The sequence below is a fragment of the Antedon mediterranea genome, chromosome 8, assembly GCF_964355755.1.
Source record: "Antedon mediterranea chromosome 8, ecAntMedi1.1, whole genome shotgun sequence".
Taxonomy (NCBI): domain Eukaryota; kingdom Metazoa; phylum Echinodermata; class Crinoidea; order Comatulida; family Antedonidae; genus Antedon; species Antedon mediterranea.
In genome coordinates, this window is record NC_092677.1 from 9853 (window position 1) to 36373 (window position 26521).

Sequence of the window (26521 nt, forward strand, 5' to 3'; positions counted from 1 at the left end):
TCCGGCTATGTTCCAAATATGATCCGAGTATGTTCCGAGTATGTTCCGAATATGTTCCGGGTATGTTCCGGGTATTTTCCAAGTATGTTTCGAGTATGTTTTGAGTATGTTCCTAGTATGTTCCGAGTATGTTCCGAGTATGTTCCAAATATGTTCCGAGTACGTTCCGAGTATGTTCCAAGTATGTTCTGAGTTTGTTCCACTATGTTCCAAGTATGTTCCGAGTATGTTCCAAGTATGTTCCGAGTATGTTCCGAGTACGTTCCATGTACCTTCCGAATATCTTCCGGGTACGTTTCTGGTATGTTCCGGGTATGTTCCGCGTATGGGCGGTAGTTCCGTTTCGCACCTGTCACTTATTTCGACTTAAAATTGGTTAAGTAACTTTATCGTGAGTACCACACCTTAGAATTAGATCTAAAAAATATCGCAATTTTTTTATGAAATCATATGTACACATCTCTAATGACGTTGTTAAAATATGGTTCTCGGTAGTTGTCTTTAAGTATAGTGCCGCAATGTGATAATTTTTGTAAAGGAGAATGTTATGGTCAATGGTGTAAAAGGCCTTAGAGAGGCTATAAACAAGCCGATTGCAAACTGTCTATTTTTAAATTCATGTACGATTTTATTGATGAGACCGATCAGGGCCATGGAGTATTTATACTCTTTCCTTAAACTGAATTTTGTATTATGATAATATTTTTATATTTAGAAATAAAGTAAATTGTTCTGTTATAAATAATTTTGTCCAAGGCTTCTGAGAAAATTGAAAGAATTTAAATAGGTCAGTAATTTGAATTATCGGATTTGCAAATGGGGTAACACTAACATATGCTAGCTACATTTGAAGACACACAGAGGGGGCGTGAAACGACTAGGCATCTATTACTGAGTATCAGGTGGGTGACATTTCCGCATACATCAGATTGAAAAATGGGGTCCACATGAGCACAGTGTATTAACATACGAAAAAATATTAAAATTAGTTACTTATCTCTATTTATATCACTGTGCTCCACCGGTGGTAAATTTGGTCCACTGGACCAGTTACCGTAGTACTATTTCTATTTCGGAAGTAAATAAAGGCATAAATGGCGCTCCGTAGAGAATGCTCCAGTCGTCAGAATGACCTCTAAATATACCTCTCAGGCCTCGCCTAATATAGTAGCTTCAGAAGGCGGAAGAAGCTTCTGCTAGCCTAGCACCTTTATATTATTATAATGTCCAATATTGAAGCGGATAACCCTTCATATAGCCTGTTTATAAATAGTAAAGAATTGACATTTAATGATGATGGAGAACTCCCAATTTCGGTCAGCAGCAGATGCCGGCAGTTTTCAATCAGACGAGCTATCCTTCGTCGGCGGCGGACGTCGACTACCACCACCACCACCAGCAGTAGTACTAGGCCTAGGCTTAGTATGAGTAATCAAGGTGAAACCGTAGAAGTAGCTGTGAAAAATGTACACGATTTTACCGGCGAAGAAATTAAAAAACTCGTCTCTCTTGAACACAGAAATATTGTCCGATTTATTGGAGCCATAAAAGAGGACGTTGTTAATGCGATCGTGATGGAATTTGTAACTGGGGGTAATTTATATGAATACATTGCCAGAAATAGGGAACAAAAAAAGTGTATTGGCCTACGATTGTGTTTTAATCTGACTTTACAATGTGCAAGAGGTCTTGAATACTTACATGGTAAAAACATTATTCATAAAAATGTTCAATCGTATAACTGTCTACTCAGTTCAACAACGAATATATTGAATTGTATTCTGAAATTGAGTAATTTTGGTTTTAAAAAACAACACCCTTATGCAATTGACCTGACTACCTTTCATGAATCGCGCAAGGCGTGGCAAGCACCTGAAGTTATTGACAATACAGAATTTTTCCGAAAAGCTTCCGATGTTTATTCCATAGGAATCATTGTCTGGGAGATGCTGACATGCCAAAGGCCATGGAATGGTAAAACTGATCATGAAATTTATGAAAATGTAGTAAAACGTAGTGAACACTTAAAAATTGAAGATGAATGGCCTTGTCAATTGCAAAAACTGCTAAAAGATTGTTGGAAGACTGAGCGGGCACAAAGACCAATCATTTCTGATATATGTTGCAGAGTAGAAGTGGAAAATGAGTGTATGTCATCTTTATTAACCTCCTAAAAACAAATTGTGTACATCAGTACTTATGCACAATACAGTATAAGGTTATGCAATTTGACGCTGGTAGACAAAAAGAAGTTTAACCAACTGTGAATCCTTTATCATTTTTAGTTTACTGTCCCCATGCAAAAGCTCCACTAAATAATGTTTTATTGCACATTCATTACTCTTTAATTAACCAACTACTAGAATACAGTATGTTCATTCATACCACTTTTCCAACAAAGGCACATTAAATGAATAGTTTCTTTTTTTTACTTTATTCAATCACATGAAAGTACTGTATAACCAATTCTCACTCCACTCCTTATACATATTTATCATTAAGTTCACTCCACTCCTTATACATATTTATCATTAAGTTCACTCCTTATACATATTTATCATTAAGTTCACTTAAGTTCACTCCACTCCTTATACATATTTATCATTAAGTTCACTTAACGCTTATTCTTTTTAAACAAGACTGCATTCTGTTTTTATTGCCAGATCAAAATACTCCTATAGATCTGGATAGGCCATTACGAATGATAGAGATACCAAAAATAGCATCACATCTTAAACCAAAATCACATTGGAAAGAGTTTGCAGTTAACAATCTGGGAATTTGTGAAAGTGAATGCGATGCTCTTAAAAAAGAAGGAACCGACGACCAAGATCAATTGATATGTGATGTACTTCGCAAATGGCTAATGCGAGAAGGCAAAAATGGAACAGTTGGCACACTAGCAGAACATCTTAAACATTCACGTCTATTTGACGTTTCCGGATACAAGTTTTTGTGTGGACTAAAACAACCTTAACTTTATTGGAAGAGGAAATAATACCAATGTTTGGATTTCAATATATTGATCATAAAGACCATGGACTACAGATGATCATGATGTACATATTATTGTACAAAATCCAACTTTATGTACAGTTTACATGGGTTTTTATCTGTAGGTAGATTTTCTAATCATGATGTACATATTATTGTACAAATCCAACTTTATGTACAGTTTACATGGGTTTTTCTGTAGGTAGATTTTCTAATCATGATGTACATATTATTGTACAAATCCAACTTTATGTACAGTTTACATGGGTTTTTCTGTAGGTAGATTTTCTAATCATGATGTACATATTATTGTACAAATCCAACTTTATGTACAGTTTACATGGGTTTTTCTGTAGGTAGATTTTCTAATCATGATGTACATATTATTGTACAAATCGAACTTTATGTACAGTTTACATGGGTTTTTTTCTGTAGGTAGATTTTCTAATCATGATGTACATATTATTGTACAAATCCAACTTTATGTACAGTTTACATGGGTTTTTCTGTAGGTAGATTTTCTAATCATGATGTACATATTATTGTACAAATCCAACTTTATGTACAGTTTACATGGGTTTTTATCTGTAGGTAGATTTTCTAATCATGATGTACATATTATTGTACAAATCCAACTTTATGTACAGTTTACATGGGTTTTCCTGTAGGTAGATTTTCTAATCTTTATAGTTTCTCATGAAATACATGCACATTTTGTATCAAGTTTGCATTTCAACTTTTTTTCTAACAATAATTTACCTACGTTTCTTCTGTAAATTTCTAATTTTAAATATTTTGATCTTTCTTCTTTTCTCATCTTTGATAGATTTTGAGTCATTTGTACAAAAATATTTTGTCTGTTTTAATACTCCTTTAGATTTGTTTGACCTTTCCCACTCTTTCCTATTTAACATGTACAGCTTCATTGCCACACAAGCATCCTCAATCTTTAAAAAAAAAACGAAATACAAGTTCAATAAAAAAATAAATCCAATTTATTGAGACAGTGAAGCGAGGGAACTTAATGTTGCGCTGCATTTAAAAAAATAATATGTAGCAGTATAAAGTTGACAACACTAAATTGCTGAAAATGTTGTAGACTGGTGGCAACAAATTCTTATATTGTTTACTTACAGAATCATGTTGACCAGCTTATATTGTTTACTTACAGAATCATGTTGACCAGCTTGTATGGTTTTATTCAATATCACTTGGGCCAGCTTTTTCAGGCTTGGTTTAGATCCCTTCAAATTAAATAAGTCATAATGTAAATAATTTTCACTAATATTGGTAACTTTGGTTTATGTTTCAAACAATTAAATAAAATATGTTTAATTTATTTTATAACATGGGTTCAAGGATGTACCCAATCGGACGCGCTGAAATGAGTCGTGTGTGCGCTTTTTATTTTTTCACTATCAAGTCATACAAAAAGTGCGCAGCAAAAAAGCATAACAGCACTCTGTGTGTAAATCGTATTGCAAAATCTTGCTATGATCGCTTCACGATTTACAACCAGGTCGTCTGCAGCGTGGCCCCCATTAACAGCACTCTGTGTGTAAATCGTATTGCAAAATCTTGCTATGATCGCCTCACGATTTACAACCAGGTCGTCTGCAGCGTGGCCCCATTAAAAAAGAAAAACAAACACACCAATGTACTTTATATCAATTCTGCTACACGAAATTTTGCTAATGATGCATCTAGGGCAAGATGTTGAACATTGCCACAAAACGCGAGGCAATCTGATTTGATTTATCTTATATCCTAACTTTGATTATGTGGGTTAGACAATATGCTCTTTCCACTAATGTGTTTTTGCAAATAAACTGATTATTATACTTACTTTATTCAATCTTCTAAAGGGTTTATAGTCTGATGTATCTCTAACTTTCCTCCGTGGATGGCCAAGGAATAAAACCTTCAAAATAAATAAGACTCTGAACAAAATAGAAGTGTATGATCCACTTCAGCAAACTCACAAACTTCATTGTCTTACTTGCCAAAATAAATATACAGGGCTAACACAATTATCTACAATATTTAACTAAAAAATACAGCAAAAAGGGCTAAATAACTAGCTCAAAAATCACCATCTAAATCTTGCCTTATCCTAAGTATTTTACTATTTGACCTACTAGTGTACCTTAAGATCATTTGACAATGCATGGCCCACTATAATCCGATCTTTAAAAATATCAGCTACTTCTCTCTGTACATCTTGAAATTCTTCCCCTATTAAAAGTAATATATGTTAGCTTTTTTTAAAATCTATTGGTACAAAAAAGTTTCTAATGTGCTTTAATGCCACTAACATCTCCTAAAATCAGTCACTTTATCCATTAACGGCCCCAGAAGAAATATCCCCTCCACTTGTTTTTTACAGGGTTCGTACGCGTCTTTAAATTCCTTGAAGGTCATGGAAAAATAAATCTCTTTTTTCAAGTACTGGAAAGTCCTTGAAATTGGCATTTGTCCTTGAATGTCCTGAAAATTGTTAAAATACAATAAAGTTATATGAATTCTTTTTAATAAAGTTTTGAAAACACTGAACAATAAAAGTATTAAGTATGAAAGTACATGGAAGATAACAACGTTTGTACGTGCCGACTTTTCCGCCGCCGATAAATGCTCGTACATGAAATAGGCTTTCTTATCAGGTTGGTTGTTGACTGCAGAACGCCACTGGCCAGTGATGTTCAGATGACAATCACCTTGAAAAAACTTTGCCCAACTATTCTTTTGTTCCCCCACAGTACATTATTGCATAATAGCTATTACTATTGAAATAAATACTTGGCCCTTTTTGTGTTCCGATTTTGTTTAAACATTAATTTAACGAATGTAATATTGCAAACATGCATAGCATTTTAGCATTACACTTTAATTAGTGACTATACTCGCATTCTATTTATAGCCTCTGATAAGCTATAAATAGAATGCGAGTATAGTGACCTCTCTCAGCGAGGCTCTCTCACACCGCAAGCGTGTATATTAGCGGTCTCTATATGGCTGCCGATGAGTTTTTTATCGTGCTTTTCTCGTCAGTGGAAATCTATCCAACATGTCACGCGTACATGCTTTTTTCAAGAGTCCTGGCTTTTTGATAGCAAATTTTCCCCGTGGATTAACCGTGCGTCAATAAAAACGGAGGCAAAGTGTAAACTATGTAGAAAAACATTTGATATCTCCAACATGGGACGGTCGGCGTTAATATCTCATCAAAACGGAAAAAAATAAAAAGCATAAACAACAAATGGAGTTGAGGTTTAACAATACGACGCAAGAAGTTAATCAATTTTTTAGTAAGTCCAACCCAACAACATCCACCAGTAAATCTAATAGTACCATCACCAGTATTATTGAACAACAAGACATACCAGGCACTAGTGTTGATAATAGTATACCGAAACGTACGAACCCAAGTGGCCCGGCGACGATGCAGTATTTCAGTAGTAGTGAGGAGATTCGTAAAGCAGAAATATTGTGGGCCTTATTCATGACTAACCGGCACTATTCGAACAAGTCGATGGATGAAATAAATGAAGTATTCCAGGCGATGTTTCCAGATAGTGGAATAGCTGCAAAATTTAGTTGTGGTGAAAAAAAGTCTGCTTATGTTGTTAATTATGGGTTAGCGCCATATTTTAGGTAAGTTTTGTTTGATATCGATTGATATAGGCCTACAATTTAGATTAAATAAATAATTGTAATAGGCATTTCTGTATTGAGCCTGGTGAGTATGAAAAACAAATGTTTTTAGTCTAAGTTTTGTTCATTTTAGGTCATTACTTCTGAAACGTGTTACGGATGAGTCAGATTACGTTCTACTATTTGATAAAAGTCTAAACAAAGGTACACAACTAAAGCAAATGGATATCCATGTCCGATTTTGGGCTAACAACCACGTGGAAACTAGATTCTTTGATAGTACATTCATGGGTCATGCTACTGCTGAGAAAGTCGTCACCGATTTTAAGATATGTGCAGACAAACTAAATCTCGCAAAATTACTTCAAATCGGTATGGATGGTCCAAACGTCAATTGGAAGTTTTATAAACTTCTCTCTGCCGATATAAAGACGAATTACAATACATCAGTTCTCAACATTGGGTCGTGTGGCCTTCATGTAATGCACAATGGGTTTCAAAGTGGTGTGCAGTCAATTGATTGGAAGGTCTACAACATACTGTCTAGTTTACAAATACTGTTCAAAGACACCCCTGCTCGTCGGGAAGATTTTGAGAACGCTACTGGCACACATGTGTTTGGCCTTAAGTTTTGTAAACACAGATGGGTGGAGAATGCTGCAGTTGCGAAGCGGTTTCTCAGTGTTTTTCCGCACCTTAAAACGTACATCAAGCAGGTGACCGAAAAGAAAATAAATGACCCAAAAACAAAGTCGTATGACACTCTGAAGGCTGCTTCAGTAGACTTATTTACGGTGCCCAGAATGCACTTTTTTGTGATGGTGGCCACACAAATGGAAACGTTTCTTAAAAAATATCAAACAGATCAACCAATGATACCGTTTCTTGAGAAAGATCTAGTGGCATGTTTGAGAGGGCTATTGAGATTGGTCATTAAACCAGACGTCCTTTCCGGGCTCGTGAATGGCCAAAGTTTCACTAACTTTAATATAGATGAAACGAAAAACCATTTACTTGCTAACAAAGTAGACTGTGGAATATTAGCTTCAGAGCATATAAAGGAGTTGATCAAGAAAAAGAAGGTGTCCGAGTTACAAGAACTCGCGTTTAAAAATGAGTGTAAGACCATGGTTCTTACAATTGTTAAGAAAGTGCTATCTAAATGCCCACTTGGTTTCAGAATCGTTCAAAAAGCGAAATTTCTCGATCCAAGAAATTTTTGTTTAAGTGGTAATGCGCGATCTCTTAATGTTGGTAGACTAAAGGCTGTATTAAAAATATTAGCAGACAACCAAAAAATCAACCATGACATGTGTGATGAAATTGTTAATCAGGCAAACGAATTCTATGATTTTGTTGTGTTAAATAATTTATCAGATTTCACTGAATACGATCCTAAATGTAGAATTGACGAATTTTACTATGACCGCCTTAGCAAAACCACTAAGTATCACGCATTCTGGGGGGTAGTAAAATTGATTCTAATGCTTTCCCATGGCCAGGCGACTGTTGAGAGAGGTTTTAGTGTAAACAAGGAGGTAGCGGCTGTCAATATGTCAGAGAGTACATATGTTTCGAAGCGCGTTGTATGCGGTCACATAGCTTCAGTTGGTGGTGTTTTGTCTGTAAAGATAACGCCCCAATTAATTACTTCTGTGAGTGGGGCTAGGCAACGCTATAATCTCCATCTTGATAATGAAAAACGTAAAGCGGCAGAATCTTCAAAGGCTATTAAGAGAAAATCGACGATCGATGAGTTAGATAACTTAAAGAAAGCCAAAAAACGATGTATTGCTGATATTATGGGTTTAGAAAAATCGTCTGCAAAGTTTTCCGATCAAGCTGAAAGTAAAGGTAGTCTTACCCTCATTGCCAAAGCTAATAGCTTGCGTAGAACCGCTTCTGAAAAAAAAGAGCAATTAGCTCAACTAGAGGAAGACATTAGACATAAATTAGAGGAAATCAAAAATAGCTAGGCTATTGTGTAGATTAAATTAGCAGAAATTGCTAAGTTGTAAAAAATAAACAATGTAAAAATCTCATGTGTTTATGATCGTTTTGAATAAAGTTCAGAGTGAATTAGAATATGGTTTGATTTCTTTTATTTATACCTTCTAAAAAAAACATACGATATACAGAAACGGCATTTAAACTCCGAATTCCGAACGAATTGTAGAACGTCATCCTATAGTAGTATCAAATTACCAAATATCGTCGACAGTGCAGTGACTATGGAAACATCAGCCTTTGTTCAATACACGCCGTGACTACCCTCGATAGGCGCGGAAGTCTGGCGCGGTTCCACAAAGGCTTTACCAGGGAGTTGTTACAACTCTTTACGCTTTACTACCGTTACGTGTCATTTTACTCGATTTCCCACGCCTATGTTTTCAGTACTGTATGTTTTTTTAGTGGCTACAGTTAGTACTTGAATTTCTGAAAAACATCGTAACTACGAATTCATTTTTTTTATTAATCTGTTGAACTTAATATTTAGGTATAATAATGTCCTTGAAATTTTAAAATGTTGACATTGAATGTCCTTGAAATGTCCTGGAATTTTACTAGCTCACAGGTGTACGAACCCTGTTTTTAGGAAAAACCCCAGAATGTGTTATATGTATTTGCTGTAGTGTTGAGTACGAGTGCAATTTCCAGCCATCTAGAGGTGTAATTTTCTCATTCTATTGTCACTGTTGTAATTCCTATCTTTGCACATGATATTGTATGCGTAATAAAAAGGAGTGTATGTTGGGTTAAAATAGGCCTAATTTAGATACCACTACCTTTTTGGATGTATGTGTTTTCGCTGTTGAAGTCTAGGAATTCCCCTTTTAAAACACATGCATCATCAAACCACAAAGTTAGTTATAGTTTGCCGATTTATTTTAATAATAAACATTTTGAACGCATGTCATTTAAGGATTGAAATGTGCTTGTAAATTGATTAAAACTATTTAAAATTGCTCAGAAAGAAAGCTTCCACAAAATGCTCAATTCACTTTTATTTTTCCCCTCACCTTTCAAAAACAGATCTGCGTCGTTGTCCATGCCTGCCTGCCTGATTGGATGTGGGTATAAAAAGGTTGCTAAATGTGCTTACCTGATTGGATATGGTGTGCTTTAATGCCACTAACATCTGTCCTATAATCAGTCACTTTCTCTCTTGGTTTAACATATTTGTCATAAACACATTTTCCAAATTCATTCACAATTGAAACTCTAGCTAAAATGCTCTCCTGTCCCTTGTAGCCAACACCTACCATTTCACAATCAACAGCAACATGTTTTGTTAAGCTGTGAATAAATGAGAAAGACCACTGTGTTGGTTTCCCATTTGGACACAACACAAGGGTGTATTTTCATTTCAAAGACCTTTATTTTCCTCCATAGCAATACAATACAAAATAGTATACAGAAATGATAAGGTAAATTAATTAAGATTATGATGATTGTTGGATGGACAAAAGAAAATAGGCTATGGAGGAAGACATAATTCCAAGAAGATGTGGGTATCTTGTGCTGGGTATGCCTATGCAAATAAAATGGATATGCACAACACAAGTGAATTGACCAATCACAAGGGACAGTTTGGATGATGAATTGCATGATTATTGGTCAAATTACTTGCATTGTGTCCTTGCATTCTAGTGTGAACCAAGCTTTTAGTCAACACAAAAAAATAGTTTTGTTGATAGAATTCCTACATACTGTAAACCTCATTTTCAAATAAGTTTTGTTAGATGTTAATGTTAGCTATACAGAGATATTTTATCAAACAACAAAAGATAAACTATTAATTGACATACTTACCCATCTGTTCCTTCCTCATCAACAAGTGCAACTGACAGTTTTCTTTGCTTTAAATTATTAGAAGGTTCTAATAACATAGGATCTACATCATCAAACCAAACATCCTCTTCCAATTCACCTGTTTGTCTACAATAGCAATAATACAAAATATAACATAGGATCTACATCATCAAACCTAACATCCTCTTCCAATTCACCTGTTTGTCTACAATAGCAATAATACAAAATATAACATAGGATCTACATCATCAAACCAAACATCCTCTTCCAATTCACCTGTTTGTCTACAATAGCAATAATACAAAATATAACATAGGATCTACATCATCAAACCAAACATCCTCTTCCAATTCACCTGTTTGTCTACAATAGCAATAATACAAAATATAACATAGGATCTACATCATCAAACCTAACATCCTCTTCCAATTCACCTGTTTGTCTACAATAGCAATAATACAAAATATAACATAGGATCTACATCATCAAACCAAACATCCTCTTCCAATTCACCTGTTTGTCTACAATAGCAATAATACAAAATATAACATAGGATCTACATCATCAAACCTAACATCCTCTTCCAATTCACCTGTTTGTCTACAATAGCAATAATACAAAATATAACATAGGATCTACATCATCAAACCAAACATCCTCTTCCAATTCACCTGTTTGTCTACAATAGCAATAATATACAGATATTGACTGCTTAGAGGTTAAATATAAGATTTGACATCCCCGAGGGAATGATATTAAGTTCGAGGGAATATATATTTCCCGAAGCGCCAGCTGAGGGAAATATATATTCCCCGAGAACTTAATATCATTCCCGAGGGGATGTCAAATCTTATATTTAACCGATATAAAAGGCAATATCTGTTATATTATATAGCCAAGAACAAGTCTGCTGGGTTGGGTGAAGCTAGGCTAGGCCTCCTATAGTATTTGTATTGTATTTAAAACAAGCCTGCCTAGACACCTTACCTTGCGAAGAATAATATACAGATAATTACTAATTAATGATTCCTTGGCAATAAAATATTCACTTAGGCCTAGGCCTAGGTCGTTTAAATTAACAGAAGAATTTCCATCAATAAGCCTATTAATAATAATATTATAATCAGGTAGGCCGAATAAACAATTCGTCTTCTCTCGATCTTCGAGGAGCCGAATCACCGGATGTTCAGCGCGTACTAGTTACTAGGTTACTACCGTGAATATTGACCAATCACAAACGGTGTTTCATCACATTTAGGGTGGACTTATAACAAATGAGGGCGCTATGTATGCATAGCTTAAATAGTTTAGAAGATTAATTTCTTCAAGCAAATTCCGTGGCCCAGCGGATGAAACGTTGTCTTGCGATGGAGTGACAATTCCACCCGAGTTCAAGATCGAGTAGATGACTTTTGTTTATTTATCGGCAAACTCGAGTGTTGCACACGAAAATTACACAGTCAATATCATCGTACTCGAGAATTTATATGATTAATGACAGGGGACACGATTATTACGCGAAAATTACACAGTCAATATCATCGTTCTCGAGGATATATACGATTTACGATCCTCGCAGCGGTAGTCATGTGATGCAGTTTCAACCAATCACGTTCGCGTATTTACATAGGCTATGTAATATTACAAAATATAACATAGGATCTACATCATCAAACCAAACATCCTCTTCCAATTCACCTGTTTGTCTACAATAGCAATAATACAAAATATAACATAGGATCTACATCATCAAACCAAACATCCTCTTCCAATTCACCTGTTTGTCTACAATAGCAATAATACAAAATATAACATAGGATCTACATCATCAAACCTAACATCCTCTTCCAATTCACCTGTTTGTCTACAATAGCAATAATACAAAATATAACATAGGATCTACATCATCAAACCAAACATCCTCTTCCAATTCACCTGTTTGTCTACAATAGCAATAATACAAAATATAACATAGGATCTACATCATCAAACCAAACATCCTCTTCCAATTCACCTGTTTGTCTACAATAGCAATAATACAAAATATAACATAGGATCTACATCATCAAACCAAACATCCTCTTCCAATTCACCTGTTTGTCTACAATAGCAATAATACAAAATATAACATAGGATCTACATCATCAAACCAAACATCCTCTTCCAATTCACCTGTTTGTCTACAATAGCAATAATACAAAATATAACATAGGATCTACATCATCAAACCTAACATCCTCTTCCAATTCACCCGTTTGTCTACAATAGCAATAATACAAAATATAACATAGGATCTACATCATCAAACCTAACATCCTCTTCCAATTCACCTGTTTGTCTACAATAGCAATAATACAAAATATAACATAGGATCTACATCATCAAACCAAACATCCTCTTCCAATTCACCCGTTTGTCTACAATAGCAATAATACAAAATATAACATAGGATCTACATCATCAAACCAAACATCCTCTTCCAATTCACCTGTTTGTCTACAATAGCAATAATACAAAATATAACATAGGATCTACATCATCAAACCAAACATCCTCTTCCAATTCACCTGTTTGTCTACAATAGCAATAATACAAAATATAACATAGGATCTACATCATCAAACCAAACATCCTCTTCCAATTCACCTGTTTGTCTACAATAGCAATAATAAAAAATATAACATAGGATCTACATCATCAAACCAAACATCCTCTTCCAATTCACCCGTTTGTCTACAATAGCAATAATACAAAATATAACATAGGATCTACATCATCAAACCAAACATCCTCTTCCAATTCACCCGTTTGTCTACAATAGCAATAATACAAAATATAACATAGGATCTACATCATCAAACCAAACATCCTCTTCCAATTCACCCGTTTGTCTACAATAGCAATAATACAAAATATAACATAGGATCTACATCATCAAACCAAACATCCTCTTCCAATTCACCCGTTTGTCTACAATAGCAATAATACAAACTAGATTTGAACTCGTCACTACGGACGAGTTAGGTTATCCGCAGTGCAAAAGCCACGTGCACGTCATACGTTAGAATAGTGCGCGCAAAAAAATAAAACGATTATGGCATTGAAAAATGTTAGTGCGCTCTCTATGTTGCGTCGCGTCTAAGTATATACGGTATAACACTATATACTGTATACGTACTACATACAGTGCAGAATAGGTGAAAATAAGTGACCAAAGTTATTGACGCATTTGAACATGATGACGTCATCACAATTTTTTAAATGGTAGATCATGCGAAAGGTAATTGATTGATCTAGACAATATAAAAAAATTGAGTGAAATGGAATAAGGATAAGTAGAGATGCGCTCTATTAAATTGACGAGCTATGACGAAAGAGAAAAAAATCCTATATTTTATATTCGGGTGGCCATACGATGACGTCACAATGTCTGGTTAGCCCTATCAATGCATGATTCGAGAAAAACAACTCATCTACTTCCAGAATCTGAAATTTTAAATATTTTCACCTCGGAGTTTAGAATCTATGACTTTTTAAAAAAAGGCATAATTTTCACAAATTTTTGAACTTTTTCATCAAAAACGCGCGCAAATTGTTCAATTCTACGTGCTCGTATGACGTGATTTTAAGTCGAAATTGATTGAAAATTGGTAAATGTACTAGAAAAGGCAGAAAAAACAAAAATCAAGCAAAAAAAAGATGTTTTTGCGCTACGTGCGCACGCGCGCGTAAAAAATATGCGCACGCTTGGGAATTTTTGAAATGCTCAAAATGACCTGAAACGCGTAGAAAGTTGATTAGAAATGAATTTTTCGCAATTTGAAATTTTAAACGCGCGTGCGCGCGTAACTTTATGTCAAACATGCCATTTTTAATCCATAGAAAGTTTGCCCTTGATATGACTTAAATGTTCACCAAGTGTCATTACAAAATGACTTTTGCTTTTTAGTCTATGTTAAATACGCGAAATTCATAAAATCGCGCGTAGCTTACGCTGCGCGACTCTAAAGTAAAAAAACGAGCTGTCCTGCACTTCTACACATAGAGGTAAATCTTCTGACAAAGTTATACGATGTAATGTTGATCAGAATTTGAGATACACGTGACACAAAATTTTGGGAAAGAAAGAAGAATAACATAGAAAAAAAAAAAAAAAAACTAGACATGAAACTCGTCACTTTGACGAGTTAGTTATCCGCACGACAAACGCCACGTCCACGCCATACGTTGGAATATTGCACACGGAAAAAGATTATGGCATTATGACCTGAACTGAAGACTATGATATGGTGTTATTGCTGAATTCTATTATTTTGATTCATATATAGTATACACAGTGTAATCTGTATACATATCACATACAGTGTAGAATAGGGGAAATTACGGGACCCGCTATTTATTGCAATTTTTAACATGTTGATGGTTTTAAAATGAAACGCGAAGGTAGCAATTTTGGAAGGAAATTATCTCAGCAACAATATATTAACGTGTAGAAGAAATTTGAATGCGTGAAATATTAATGCGCGCTCTTTTAAATGTAATGAACTATGACGCAAAAGATGAAAATACGACTTTTTTTATTTAACTGGCCATATGATGACGTCACCACATCCGATTGGCAAAATTTTCACATGATTTTGTATCTAAAATCCAATAGCTTCAAGAAAACGTTTTAATCGTGATTATCACATTTTATTCTTACGAGCTATAACAGATTAAAATTTACTGTAAAGATGAAATTAATGCCACACGTAATTTAAATTTTTAGGCATGATGACGTCATAAAAATTAAAATATTTTCAACTCATGCTAAAGATAGTTGATTGACCTAGACAATATCAAAATTGGGGTGAAAATGGAAAACGGATAAGTGGAGATGCCCTCTATTAAATGTGAGGAGTTATGACGAAAGATACAAAAATCCAAAATTTCATATTCGCGTGGCCATACAATGACGTCAAAATGTCCTGTTAGCCATATTAATGCATGATTTGATATCTAAAACTCATCAACTTCCAGAATATGTAATAAAAATAACTTTCACCGTGTAGTTTAGAAACTACGACTGTTTAAAAAAAGGCATAATTTTGACGATTTTTTTAGCTTTTTGATCAAATACGCGCGCAAATTATTCAATTCGACGTGCTCGTAATGACGTAATTTTAAGTCGAAATTGTTTAAAAGTTAGTAAAATTACTAGAAAAGGCTGGAAAAACATAAATCACGCGAAAAAAGTATGTTTTTAAAGCTACGTGCGCCCCTCGCGCGTAAAAATTTGCGCCCGTGTGGGAATTTTTGACATGCTCAAAATGACAAGAAATGCATAGAAAGTTGATTAGAAATTGATTTTTCGCATTTTAAAATTTTAAATGCGCGTGCGCGCGTAACGTTGTGTGAAACATGCCATTTTTAATCCACAGAAAGTTGACTCTTGATATGAATTAAATTTTCACCAAGTCTCAATACAAAATGACTTTCGGTTTTTAATCTATTATCAATCATTTTAATTCATAAAATTGCGCGCAAGTCACGTTGCGCAACTCTGACGTTTTTCAAAAATAGGAGGTGCACAACTTCACGTAAATATCTATATGTTGACAAAGTTATGATATGTTCTGTTCACACATTTTAGAGAAACAGGGCTCACAAAAAAAGGAAGAAAGACAGAAGAATAATACAGAAAAAGAAAAAAAAGATCCCATACAATAACAAGGAGTTATCCGCACACTGCCATGTGCGGATAACTAAAAAAAAAAAAAAAAAGATCCTGACAATAACAAGAGGTTATCCGCCAAGTGCGGATAACCAAATATAACATAGGATCTACATCATCAAACCAAACATCCTCTTCCAATTCACCTGTTTGTCTACAATAGCAATAATACAAAATATAACATAGGATCTACACCATCAAACCTAACATCCTCTTCCAATTCACCTGTTTGTCCACAATAGCAATAATACAAAATATAACGTAGGATCTACATCATCAAACCAAACATCCTCTTCCAATTCACCTGTTTGTCTACAATAGCAATAATACAAAATATAACATAGGATCTACATCATCAAACCAAACATCCTCTTCCAATTCACCTGTTTGTCTACAATAGCAATAATACAAAATATAACATAGGATCTACATCATCAAACCAAACATCCTCTTCCAATTCACCTGTTTGTCTACAATAGCAATAATACAAAATATAACATAGGATCTACACCATCAAACCTAACATCCTCTTCCAATTCACCTGTTTGTCCACAATAGCAATAATACAAAATATAACATAGGATCTACATCATCAAACCAAACATCCTCTTCCAATTCACCTGTTTGTCTACAATAGCAATAATACAAAATATAACATAGGATCTACATCATCAAACCAAACATCCTCTTCCAATTCACCTGTTTGTCTACAATAGCAATAATACAAAATATAACATAGGATCTACATCATCAAACCAAACATCCTCTTCCAATTCACCTGTTTGTCTACAATAGCAATAATACAAAATATAACATAGGATCTACATCATCAAACCAAACATCCTCTTCCAATTCACCTGTTTGTCTACAATAGCAATAATACAAAATATAACATAGGATCTACATCATCAAACCAAACATCCTCTTCCAATTCACCTGTTTGTCTACAATAGCAATAATACAAAATATAACATAGGATCTACATCATCAAACCAAACATCCTCTTCCAATTCACCTGTTTGTCTACAATAGCAATAATACAAAATATAACATAGGATCTACATCATCAAACCAAACATCCTCTTCCAATTCACCTGTTTGTCTACAATAGCAATAATACAAAATATAACATAGGATCTACATCATCAAACCTAACATCCTCTTCCAATTCACCTGTTTGTCTACAATAGCAATAATACAAAATATAACATAGGATCTACATCATCAAACCAAACATCCTCTTCCAATTCACCTGTTTGTCTACAATAGCAATAATACAAAATATAACATAGGATCTACATCATCAAACCAAACATCCTCTTCCAATTCACCCGTTTGTCTACAATAGCAATAATACAAAATATAACATAGGATCTACATCATCAAACCAAACATCCTCTTCCAATTCACCTGTTTGTCTACAATAGCAATAATACAAAATATAACATAGGATCTACACCATCAAACCTAACATCCTCTTCCAATTCACCTGTTTGTCTACAATAGCAATAATACAAAATATAACATAGGATCTACATCATCAAACCAAACATCCTCTTCCAATTCACCTGTTTGTCTACAATAGCAATAATACAAAATATAACGTAGGATCTACATCATCAAACCAAACATCCTCTTCCAATTCACCTGTTTGTCTACAATAGCAATAATACAAAATATAACGTAGGATCTACATCATCAAACCAAACATCCTCTTCCAATTCACCCGTTTGTCTACAATAGCAATAATACAAAATATAACGTAGGATCTACATCATCAAACCTAACATCCTCTTCCAATTCACCTGTTTGTCTACAATAGCAATAATACAAAATATAACATAGGATCTACATCATCAAACCAAACATCCTCTTCCAATTCACCTGTTTGTCTACAATAGCAATAATACAAAATATAACATAGGATCTACATCATCAAACCAAACATCCTCTTCCAATTCACCTGTTTGTCTACAATAGCAATAATACAAAATATAACATAGGATCTACATCATCAAACCAAACATCCTCTTCCAATTCACCTGTTTGTCTACAATAGCAATAATACAAAATATAACATAGGATCTACATCATCAAACCAAACATCCTCTTCCAATTCACCTGTTTGTCTACAATAGCAATAATACAAAATATAACATAGGATCTACATCATCAAACCAAACATCCTCTTCCAATTCACCTGTTTGTCTACAATAGCAATAATACAAAATATAACATAGGATCTACATCATCAAACCAAACATCCTCTTCCAATTCACCTGTTTGTCTACAATAGCAATAATACAAAATATAACATAGGATCTACATCATCAAACCAAACATCCTCTTCCAATTCACCCGTTTGTCTACAATAGCAATAATACAAAATATAACATAGGATCTACATCATCAAACCTAACATCCTCTTCCAATTCACCTGTTTGTCTACAATAGCAATAATACAAAATATAACATAGGATCTACATCATCAAACCAAACATCCTCTTCCAATTCACCTGTTTGTCTACAATAGCAATAATACAAAATATAACATAGGATCTACATCATCAAACCAAACATCCTCTTCCAATTCACCTGTTTGTCTACAATAGCAATAATACAAAATATAACGTAGGATCTACATCATCAAACCAAACATCCTCTTCCAATTCACCTGTTTGTCTACAATAGCAATAATACAAAATATAACGTAGGATCTACATCATCAAACCAAACATCCTCTTCCAATTCACCCGTTTGTCTACAATAGCAATAATACAAAATATAACGTAGGATCTACATCATCAAACCTAACATCCTCTTCCAATTCACCTGTTTGTCTACAATAGCAATAATACAAAATATAACGTAGGATCTACATCATCAAACCTAACATCCTCTTCCAATTCACCTGTTTGTCTACAATAGCAATAATACAAAATATAACATAGGATCTACATCATCAAACCAAACATCCTCTTCCAATTCACCTGTTTGTCTACAATAGCAATAATACAAAATATAACGTAGGATCTACATCATCAAACCAAACATCCTCTTCCAATTCACCTGTTTGTCTACAATAGCAATAATACAAAATATCAAATAGAATTAACAGAAGCAACTGTGTCAATCCAAAATCTTGCACAAACACACCATTTTTCTTTTTATTAGTAGTTTTATTGTTTGCTATTTGGATTATTGTTAGCAGTACACACAAGTATTTAGTAATAACTCACTGAAATTCCATTGGACTTGCTTGGTTTTTTAACTTCCTTTTTCTTCTCTGCTGACCAACACGGTCTGTTTTCGGCAAAGTCTGTAGTGCAAAATGAAAAGTTAATTTCAATAAAAAGCTATGGTCAAATGTCAACTAAAATGAGTGATATTGGGTAGTAGACCAAAGTGGATTTTAACGGAACTGGTTAAAGTAAAGTATAGTTAGGGTTAGTAAATTCAAGTTTCTCACAGATTAATCCTCTAATTCAGAGTAGTACTCATTCTTAGTTTCAATGAATTTTCTATGTTTTGATTGAATAATGAAATATCATACCTCATTTAAAGCTTTCCAGTTACAATCAACATTTAGATACTGATGAGACTTTGTCACATGCTTTTGTTCAGAACAATTAATACTTGGTAATTTGATCTTATTTGGTTTAGTATCATAGTTGCACTGTTGTGTTCTTTTCCTTGTATTACTTCCTAATTTCTTTCTGTTGTTATTTCTTAAGTTACTTTGTTATCTTTATGTTTAGGAGCATGTCTTATTTCAGATTTCTTCATGGTTTTATGAGATTTCATACTGAAAAAAAAATCAAAAGTTTTTAATTTCTATACAAAACAAACTAAATTCAAATTTTAAAAACCTTGTGTGTACAATCTTTTTTCTGCTTAAGAATAAAATAAATGAAATGATCTATTTGGGATAAGTTGAATGCTCTCCCCTTGATTTACGTTTCAACAACTAGGTTTGAAAAATGTCACCAGGATGACTTTTAGGGTGGTACAGCACTGTGACCATTCAAGATCACTGGGCATAAGACTTCACGGTCACTCACCATCACCCTATCATTTAGCAGGTGAATGGTTTCACACTGGGATACTGTCGACCTTTTTTAGACCATTAGCTAAAAGTGGCCTAGCTATGTACTAAGTCTACAATAACACACCCTTTCTACTGGCCAGGTCAGACTATAATTTATTATCAACCTAGGCCTGACTACAATAAATACAAATACAATAACACACCCTTTCTACTGGCCAGGTCAGACTATAATTTATTATCAACCTAGGCCTCACTACAATAACACACCCTTTCTACTGGCCAGGTCAGACTATAATTTATTATCAACCTAGGCCTCACTACAATAACACACCCTTTCTACTGGCCAGGTCAGACTATAATTTATTATCAACCTAGGCCTCACTACAATAACACACCCTTTCTACTGGCCAGGTCAGACTATAATTTATTATCAACCTAGGCCTCACTACAATAACACACCCTTTCTACTGGCCAGGTCAGACTATAATTTATTATCAACCTAGGCCTCACTACAATAACACACCCTTTCTACTGGCCAGGTCAGACTATAATTTATTATCAACCTAGGCATCACTACAATAACACACCCTTTCTACTGGCCAGGTCAGACTATAATTTATTATCAACTTAGGCCTGACTACAATAAAAACAAATATAAGTGAAGGCCCTCCCTACCAAATACAGGGGCTTATATAGTGTATTTACGAGGAGTAATTATTATACACATACTAGGACAAAGATACAGTTAGTGGGTGTCTGACCATTTCGGCCGCTGGTTATGGAACAGCCAAATTCATGGCACGTCACCAAAGTATGCTCTATTCATTTCGGCCATCACCGTTTCCCCCGAAATACTCATAAGTTTAGATCTGTATAAAATGTAATATAGTTATCGTAGAATTCTATATTAATTATATTACATTATACATTTGATAAGATAACTTTTATTGATCCTTAAAAAGGAAATTCATATATAGCGGCCTCAGGATGAAACCATTATAAAAAAAATCAAAAATTATGTTCTATAAACTTGACGGGAAAGAACTGTTTTCAGTTTACGCTTAAAGCAATCAAAGTTAGTTTCAGACCAAATTGACAACCATTGACACTGGAAGATCGTCGACCTGAGACGCCAAAATACCGGTCAGCAAAGGTTCTCCTCCTTATAGGAATCGAGGCCTGATCAGATGCCAGATCTTCTTGGACGTCTGACAACTATGAGTTCACAAAGTTATTCAGGAGCGTGTCCACTCAACAAACACTTGTGAACATGACGCATGTAGCTGCAGCACGGTCAGTCTAATTACCGAAAACAACCATACACAACCAAAAACAAACCGAAATAATCTAAATACCGAAAACAAATTTGTATAATATTTTTTGTAATGTCACCCTCTATTGATGGGTGTTTCTAAAGCTAAGACCATAACAGAGAGAAAACCGCGCGCAAAAGCCAAGGAAGACTCTACGAAATGGTAGTGTGCACAAAATACAACTCAAAATCGTACAATTAATCAATGATAACATCGCATTTACTTACACAGAATCTATAAAAATATTTTAATTTTAGTCTTTCGATTTTTGATCCAGAAACCAACGCATTAATCCATAGTATAGAAAGTAAATTGACTATGGTTAATCATGATCAATTTAATTAAAGATTTTCAAAGATAATAATACAAAAATGATATTTTTAAGAAAATTGATATTAGGGACTATAAAGTATACTTAAAACAAGCTCACGATAAAGGATTCACAATAAAATCTATTCAGTAAAATTACCGTAGTTAAGTAAATAACGTTTTCATCCTTAATCACTTCAGCCTGTATTCACTTATGTGACGAAAACAAGGGTCGAAAACGCAAAGTTAGGTAAAATCATGCTTTGTTTTTGAAAAGACTAAAAACGAAATGTGTTTATAGATTTTGTATGTAGTATACGATGTATTTCATTGAATTTGTACAATTTTGAGTTGTATTTTGTGCACACTACCATTTCGTAGTCTTCCTTGGCTTTTGCACGCTGTTTTCTCTCTGTGTGGTCTTAGCTTTAGAAACACCCATCAATAGATGGCGACATTAAAAAAAATATTATACAAATTTGTTTTCGGTATTTAGAAGATTTTTTTACTTTGTTTTCAGTTTGTTTTCGGTTGTTTTCTGCTGTTTTCAGTAATTACACTGACCCCTGCAGCATGATGGGGATACAGCATTCATAAATGGTATTGGTAAAAAATAAGTTATCTTTATTTATTTTATTAATATACAGTATTACTGTATATCATCTGACATACTATTCCACCACCTTCTGCTGCCAACAAGATAGGCCTAGACGAGCCTAGAGCTAGTTATATATCTTAGTTAACTTTCCTGTCGACGCTAATGCAGTTTCGTACCCACCCCTTAAAATTACTCAAAATCTTCAGCCAACAGATATATGCAAATGAAAAACCATGGATCTCTAACCAACTAAGGAAACTGTTACAAGATAAGCGTATAGCGCATAGAGGAAAAGATACTCCTAAAGTCAAGGAAATTCAAAAGGAAATAAACAAGTGTATAAAAAATAGTAAACTGAAATACAAAAAAACACTAGAAAATAAATTTAAAGACAAAAATCCTAAAGCAGCATGGAAAGCAATTAAAACACTAACCGGCTACAAAGAAACCATATTGCGTGTACATGGAAGTGAGAACTTCGCTAATGACTTAAACAACTTTTTCTGTCGTTTTGAATCCGAGATATTAGTTACCAAAAATGAAAATGAAGACACAGATATCCGCGAAAATGAGACTTCATTAGTAAACAATGCAGTCATAAATGTAGTTGATGTGCGTAATGTATTCGCCAAAGTAAAGCCTGGTAAAAGTACTGGCCCTGATGGAATTGGAAATCGTGTTATTAAATACTGCAACCAAGAGTTGGCACCGATATATACCAAACTTTTTAATGAGAGTTTAGCAAGTGGTACAGTGCCCAATCAATGGAAAACGGCCTGTATCTCACCTATTCCTAAGATAAAAAATCCCAAGGAACTTAATGACTATAGGCCAATAGCTATCACATCCAATGTTGGTAAGTGCCTAGAAAAGATTGTACTTAGGCAGTTGCTTGATCAGACCAAATTGTTTCTCAATCCTCTCCAATTTGCCTATCAGAGTAATAGAAGTGTTGAAGATGCTGTGCTCTTCCACTTACATAATATTTACCAACATTTAGATGTGCCTAAATCATATGTAAGATGTTTGTATATAGATTTTTCTAGTGCTTTTAATACCGTTGAACCTGGTTCATTAGTACGCAAACTTAAAGAAATGAACGTAAACGACACATTGACTTCATGGATATATAATTTCTTAACAAAAAGGTTCCAGTATGTTAAACTAAACGGTATTTTATCTGATAAAAGAACTGTTAGCATTGGCACGCCACAAGGGTCTGTTATCTCCCCAATGTTGTTTTCACTGTTCACCAGCAGTTTCAGAGCCAATTCAAATGAATGTTGTATAGTAAAATATGCAGATGACACAGTCATCACTGGATACATTACTGGCAATGATGAAACAAGCTATAGACAACTAGGATGTGATTTTTATCACTGGTGCTGCAATAACAACCTGAAACTAAACATAAAGAAAACAAAAGAAATGCAAATTGATTTTAGGAAAATTAAAGAACCCTTAGAACCTCTGATTATAAATGAAAATGAGATTGAAGTAGTAAATGAGTACAAATATCTGGGTTGTATAATTGACAATAAGCTAAATTGGATAAATAATGTAAATAAAGCCACATGCAAAGCCAACCAAAGGATGTTTATTTTAAGAAAAATGAAGTACCTACAAATTGACAAAACTATACTTAAATTGTTTTATAACTCTGTAATTCTCAGTGTAATACTTTTTTGTAATGTTTGTTTTTATGGTAATACAATGCAAAAAGATAAAATTAAACTTAATCGAATAGGAAGTAGAGCAATTAGACTAGTAGGAGAGCACTTACCTGATGTTGAATCCTTGTATAAAGAAAATGTGTTAAAAAAAGTAAAAAGTATCATTGATGATGAAACACATCCTCTTCACAAACAATTTGCTCTCATGAATTCTGGCATAAGACTACGTGCACTTAATACCAAAACAAAACGGTTTAGGTGCTCGTTTGTACCTAATGCTATACACTTATATAACTCCAGAGTACAAAGGTAAAATGTAACCGATAATTTTTATCTAATTTTAACAATTTTTAGCCTCTTAACTTTTTGTGTGTGTTTTTGTAAATTGTATTTTATATTTTTGTATTTTGCCAGTTTTCAAATCACATTTCTGTTTTTTAAATGGACAATAAAGTATATATGACTATATGACTATGACTATGACAACCTACTCACGAGTTGTCTACATCATCCTGCAATCATAAAATTGTAAAAAATCGATAATTTTTTTTAATAACTATTTTTAATCAATCAATACTGAGCACCCTTCAGAAATACATCGCCAGCTTAGCTTCGCGAAAATCATCGCTAGGCCTGCCGATTAAAGTATGGAGGCCTCATAGGGCATCGATCTATAGAGGACGCTGTAATGGTCATATTATATGGTTTCCCTGTTTTAAGATTTTATAGAAGTATATAAATTAACATTTTTTATTCACCTTTGAAGAAAGACCTCTTCAAATATATGGAAATAAGAAATGCAACAAAAACATATAAGATATAATTTATTGAAATGTAATGTACAGGTGGTCCATGATCCAGCCGAAGCATTAGTCATTAGGGACCCTCACAAAAATATAATTTGACAAAACAATAACACATAACACTCAAAATAAAAAGAACGCCGTGGTTAGGATTCCGGCACTGGAACTCAACTGCCCACTGTTAAGGAATCCGACACGCTATTGCGCATGCCCAGAGCTCTGGGAAGTGAATTATAGCTTGCACAAATAGTGCCACACACCACACCACCGAGAGTCGGAGTGTTATAGGGATTTACTGTAGCCTAGATAGTCGTTGCGCGAGCGAGAGAGCAATGGATGAAACTTTGCCTATGCCATACATGAATTAATAATTAAAATACGACTACGGCACGCGTTAAAATAATTATAATGATATTACAGTAATAAGAATCAGTATCTATCTAAGAATCGTAATGCTGTTTTTAGTGTTGCTACCCCGACTTCCCGAACAGTTTTTTCACATCCACGCGGTGGCTGCCGTCAACAAATCAACTTGTGATTGCATGTTATGTACAGTATAATGTGTTATGAAAAATCATAAAACTAGTCATGTAATTATATAATTCATAATGATATGAAGTTTATATATGAATGAAGCAACCACTTTTTAATTACAAAATAAATAGGCCCACTGGTCACGTCTAACTGGTAGCCCTAGCCTAGATTAGTTGATCCCGTATTAGATCCATCGCTGTTGATAAAAGTATAGAGTCGCTGATTACCTCGCTCTGGGCATGCGCAATAGCGTGTCGGATTCCCTAACACTGGGCAGTTGAGTTCCGGTGCCGGAACCCTAACCACGGCGTAAAAAGAATTTCTAAAAATTAACAACATAATTAAACACAAAATATTTCTTTATAAAAAAACTTAAAATTTGTTTCATGAGGAACATGCCATATATAGGCCTAGGCCTAATTTGACCATTACAGCGTCCGCTATAGATCGATGCCCTCTATGAGGCTCCGTACTTTTTTCGGCATGCCTAGCGATGATTTTCGCGAAGCTAAGCTGGCGATGGATTTCTGAAGGGTGCTCAATCAATTATTAATTGATTAACAATATTTATAGAAACAAAATTATCGATATTTTACCATTTTATGCTTGCAGAATGTTGTAGACAACTCGTGAGTAGGTTAGATGCAGTATTGAAACAATTTTGAGTAATTTTAAGGGGTGGGTACGAAACTGCATTAGCGCCTTTCCTGTCTAGGCCTAGCCTATAGGTCTAGGGCCTAGCTAAGGCCTCCTCCTAGACTAAGTTTCACTCCGCGAAAAAATAAATCTCCTGTCGGCCGAAATGACCACGCTGACCGCAGCGCTAGTAAGCAACCCCTACCTAGCCCTCTATGCTTATTAGCCTAGCAGAGAGTAAGTAAAGAGAGTAGGCCTAGTAGTAGGGGCTAGGCTAGCGCCTAACTAGGCCTAGAGTCTGTTACGCGTACGTTGCACAAATGTGGCCAACATACCTCGTTCGCTAGCCGCCTCCGTTACAATATAAAAATAAAGTCAGGAGGTGCTCGCTCGCTCTCACTCAGATCACCTGGTGCTCGCCATTTTCTATACAAAT

At 34.5% G+C, this 26521-nt stretch overlaps 2 protein-coding genes across 3 annotated transcripts; one reads left to right on the plus strand and one right to left on the minus strand.

The window, feature by feature from the left end:
• Window positions 1–1175: 1175 nt before the first annotated feature.
• Window positions 1176–2977, plus strand: LOC140056254 (uncharacterized). The gene is made up of 2 exons (XM_072101562.1): window positions 1176–2148; window positions 2664–2977. The coding sequence occupies exons 1-2, from the start codon at window positions 1224–1226 to the stop codon at window positions 2975–2977; spliced, it is 1239 nt and encodes a 412-aa protein (XP_071957663.1). The 5' UTR covers window positions 1176–1223.
• Window positions 2978–3694: 717 nt separating this feature from the next.
• On the minus strand, window positions 3695–26521 carry LOC140056255 (RNA exonuclease 4-like). Of its 2 annotated transcripts, XM_072101563.1 has the most exons (11): window positions 26421–26521; window positions 19725–19976; window positions 19411–19490; window positions 10459–10584; window positions 9749–9942; window positions 8510–8547; window positions 5310–5481; window positions 5141–5229; window positions 4841–4915; window positions 4164–4238; window positions 3695–3941 (listed from the first exon to the last, which is right to left on the minus strand). In XM_072101563.1, exons 3-11 carry the CDS (start codon window positions 19419–19421, stop codon window positions 3750–3752), a joined length of 972 nt encoding a protein of 323 aa, XP_071957664.1. In that variant the 5' UTR covers window positions 19422–19490; window positions 19725–19976; window positions 26421–26521; the 3' UTR covers window positions 3695–3749. The 2 variants fall into 2 exon arrangements, with proteins under 2 accessions (XP_071957664.1, XP_071957665.1); XM_072101564.1 differs by lacking the exons at window positions 5310–5481; window positions 8510–8547.

What these genes read in the sequence shown, in the direction of transcription:
- LOC140056254 (XM_072101562.1), top strand. Translation starts at nt 1,224, where the DNA reads ATGTCCAATATTGAAGCGGATAACCCTTCATATAGCCTGTTTATAAAT. An exon ending in AGTAGAAGTGGAAAATGAGT is followed by an intron (nt 2,149 to 2,663) that starts GTATGTCATCTT and finishes TTTTATTGCCAG; the next exon opens with ATCAAAATACTCCTATAGAT.
- LOC140056255 (XM_072101563.1), bottom strand. An exon ending in AGCACACCATATCCAATCAG is followed by an intron (nt 8,548 to 9,748) that starts GTAAGCACATTT and finishes CTTTTTTTTCAG; the next exon opens with AAGCGGTTCTACGCAAGCTA. An exon ending in AAGCTGGTCAACATGATTCT is followed by an intron (nt 3,942 to 4,163) that starts GTAAGTAAACAA and finishes TTTTTTTTAAAG; the next exon opens with ATTGAGGATGCTTGTGTGGC.